Source organism: Papilio polytes, unplaced genomic scaffold, assembly GCF_000836215.1.
Source record: "Papilio polytes unplaced genomic scaffold, Ppol_1.0 DF823935.1, whole genome shotgun sequence".
Classification (NCBI taxonomy): Eukaryota; Metazoa; Arthropoda; class Insecta; order Lepidoptera; family Papilionidae; genus Papilio; species Papilio polytes.
The window spans coordinates 2108290-2111401 of record NW_013525269.1 but is presented as its reverse complement, the minus strand read 5'-3'; the positions used below and the strand labels follow the sequence as shown (position 1 = coordinate 2111401).

At 35.3% G+C, this 3112-nt stretch overlaps 1 protein-coding gene across 1 annotated transcript in view; it reads right to left on the bottom strand.

Annotated features, from left to right (window-relative positions):
- LOC106101802 overlaps nt 1-3112 on the bottom strand; it is a 12353-nt gene that overhangs the window by 482 nt on the left and 8759 nt on the right. Inside the window, exons 2-4 of the mRNA XM_013281138.1 lie at nt 2912-3023; nt 2290-2443; nt 6-81 (exon numbers count right to left, since the gene is read on the bottom strand). Coding sequence (XP_013136592.1) covers nt 6-81; nt 2290-2443; nt 2912-3010 — 329 coding nt within the window. The 5' untranslated portion in view covers nt 3011-3023. The remainder of the gene's footprint in view (nt 1-5; nt 82-2289; nt 2444-2911; nt 3024-3112) is intronic.

Here is a 3112-nt window from a genome sequence, read left to right as displayed (position 1 = left end):
CCAGCGCACCGCAACCAACGCACCACCACGCGTACTTACGACGCCTGCAGGAGTTGTCAGTACCATTGCAGCCCACTGACGCTGCGAATAAAACAATTATGTTAATTAAATTGTATTTGGCACAACTCTTATGATAGGGTTGACACAAATGTAATGTCTATCGTACATAAACTATCGTAAGTCACAATCTTCGAATTATACTTTGTTTTTTTTTTTGTTATAACAAAAACAAAGAAGTGACAACAATGTCCCAACTTTAATCGTTGTTACAATATATACTGAAAATCACTGCAGTGAAATTCCACGGTGAGGAACATATCTTGCTAATATTATATATGCGAAAGTTTAGATGGATAGATGTTTGTTAGCGTTTGTAGCCTAAACTGCTGAATGGATTTTGATGAAATTTGCCACAGATGCAGAGGATAGCATGAAAGAACACATAGGAGGCTACTTGATGAACTCCACGCGGAATGAGTCGCGGGCGAAAGCTAGTTTATCATATATTTGTTATAGTTTAACATATTTGGTGCCATCTATTCCCTTGTTAGTTATGATTCTAATAGTATTGGACGTGTTAAGTTAAATAAAATAAAGTAAAGTAGGAGTAAGTAAGTTAAGTAAGAGTATAATCAGGATAAAAAGTGAATTACCAAAGTAAGGTGGTGGTGGTACATAATGCTGGGCCACATCAGCCGCTATAGTCGCCTGTGGTGTCGTCGACACTTGATATTGTAAAACTTGCATAATTCTACACGTTTGCATATCCTTTATTTATTTATCTTTCAACTTCTATACTTCACAACAAATATATCAACAAAAAATAATAAATCATCAAGTCCTTTTCTTTATCATATTGATTTAATATTAATTACTATAATTTAAAAACAAACAAACGTTGAAATAGAACTTCGCATTCGAATTGCGCGCCATTCTTAGAATCGATTTTTACACCACTCACAAACAGGGAGAACAATGACCTTTTCGTAGGAAACAAACAATCACCGATTTCTGAATTACAAACATCTTTTTCACTTAAGTATCCATAACAAACACTAATTATAAATCCAAATAATTGTCACTTATTAAAACTAGCGAAAAATTTAGAATTAATTCATTTTCCCTCCTTTATTTACGTATATTTTACACCAAATGTATTCATTTATCACTGACACTGGCACACAAATTACTGCATATTATAAATAAAAACATTAGAATTGGTATTTAATTATTGCTATACGAATATAGGTTAGATAGTTTATTAATACGTTTACGTCGCGACTAGGTTATGTCTGACAATGGCTGATCCGCGCAGAAGCAATGCGTACTTTATACGTTCGCAGGTAAAAAGGTCTTAAATTAAACGAATGTGACATGGATTTACGCAACTATGTAACTTTATTTATATGGGTATATTTTGTATTGAATTGTCGAAAAGTTCGATAACAATATATTTCTTGACATGTTGAAGAATTTGGTACAACAATGGCTTGAGAAACAGGTAGTCTTATACGAATCTTTTGTCATATTTTGTATTTTTTTATAAACACACCTGCGTTTCACATGCTGAATGGCTTTTGGTTTTGAAAGATATTGACAAGGTTTATTGTGCAAGTTTATATTCACCGAGCGGAAAACATTAATAATCTAAGTGTTAATAGTGTCTTTAGAAAAGTTTGTGTGAGAGAATTATGCATAAAGGACGTTTGCATAAGCTACAAAAACAGGGTAGATAGAATAATACTATAATACTGCTTGACATTTGTGAAATATTTATGTCTTACATCATTAAAACACACGGTACTATTTTAGTTATAGGTAATTTTATTTCGAATAAATTAGAATCATGAGCTTTCTATTCATTAGAGAAAAGGTTTATTTTTCATATCTTTCTAAGACTTCTTTCAATCCACATACATACTTTATGATATGACTACTTTAATAGAAGGTGATAGAAGAAAACTTAAAGCGCATCGAAAAGCAACTTTTTAAAAGTACTGATCAAGAAAGCTTACAAAGACGGATCTAAAATCCTGAACTGATTACTTTCAGAGACTAAAGAAGTCATCAACATCACTTACCAGACCGTGAGATAAACGCTCAATTGAACAATCTGTAATACTCTTTGTCAAAGCCCGACATTAAATTATAACTCCTATAACCTTGATCGTAAAGTTCTTTAATCTTTGATTCTTCTATAGGACGCTATCAGGACGCGAATAATCTAATCCTATCTATATTTGCTATACAATTATAGTACTTATCCAAATGTTAATAAAGCTTACAAACCATTGGTCCGTCTGTTGGTGGCAGCAAGTACACTTGTAGGCGGTCGCGGGGGTAAGGCGGGTGGGGTGTCCGTCTTCGCGGGCGGCGGGGGGCCTGGGTCGTCCGCACATGCGTACTGCGCATTCGATGGCTTGCATGTACACGCCACTTGGTACTGGAAATATATTTGACAGTTCAGCTTACAAATACACAAATTAATATAGTACTCGTCAAAAATAACATGGGATCTAAAGCGATCACGTCACTATGTTGATTAGAGGATTTGTACTTATAGTTTACTATGCAACACATCACTAGAAGTCATGCAAACCCTAAGTTAGGGTGACTAGGCCTTAGTCGATCACGCTGGCCCACTTCGGGTTGACTTTACACATATGTATCTTTGATTTTTTTCGCCGATATGTGCAGGTTGCATGACGATGTTTCCCTTTCCCCGTTAGAACGTCGAGTAAATTATGTAGTTACATTTGAAATTCGAAAAATCGTTATTCACATTGGTACATGAAGATTCGAACTCAGGGACTTGTGGATTACAAGTCAAGTGCTCAAACCCCTGAGCAAACGACGCTCTTAATTAGATATCTTTAAAATCTTTGAATTATAACGAATAGTATAAACAAACCTTATGCAAATCTGATGTAACTGAGGCGCTAGTATCGCATTCTGGGCAGGCATCCGGAGCGGGCGAACTGCGCGCCGACCTCACGTCGGCTAGCGACATCTCGTGAACCTAACTGAAAACAATATTAAAATCCATTATAAAAACGATATAGAACATTCCAAAAAGACATACCCAGGATGTGTAATGTTATTACGACATACG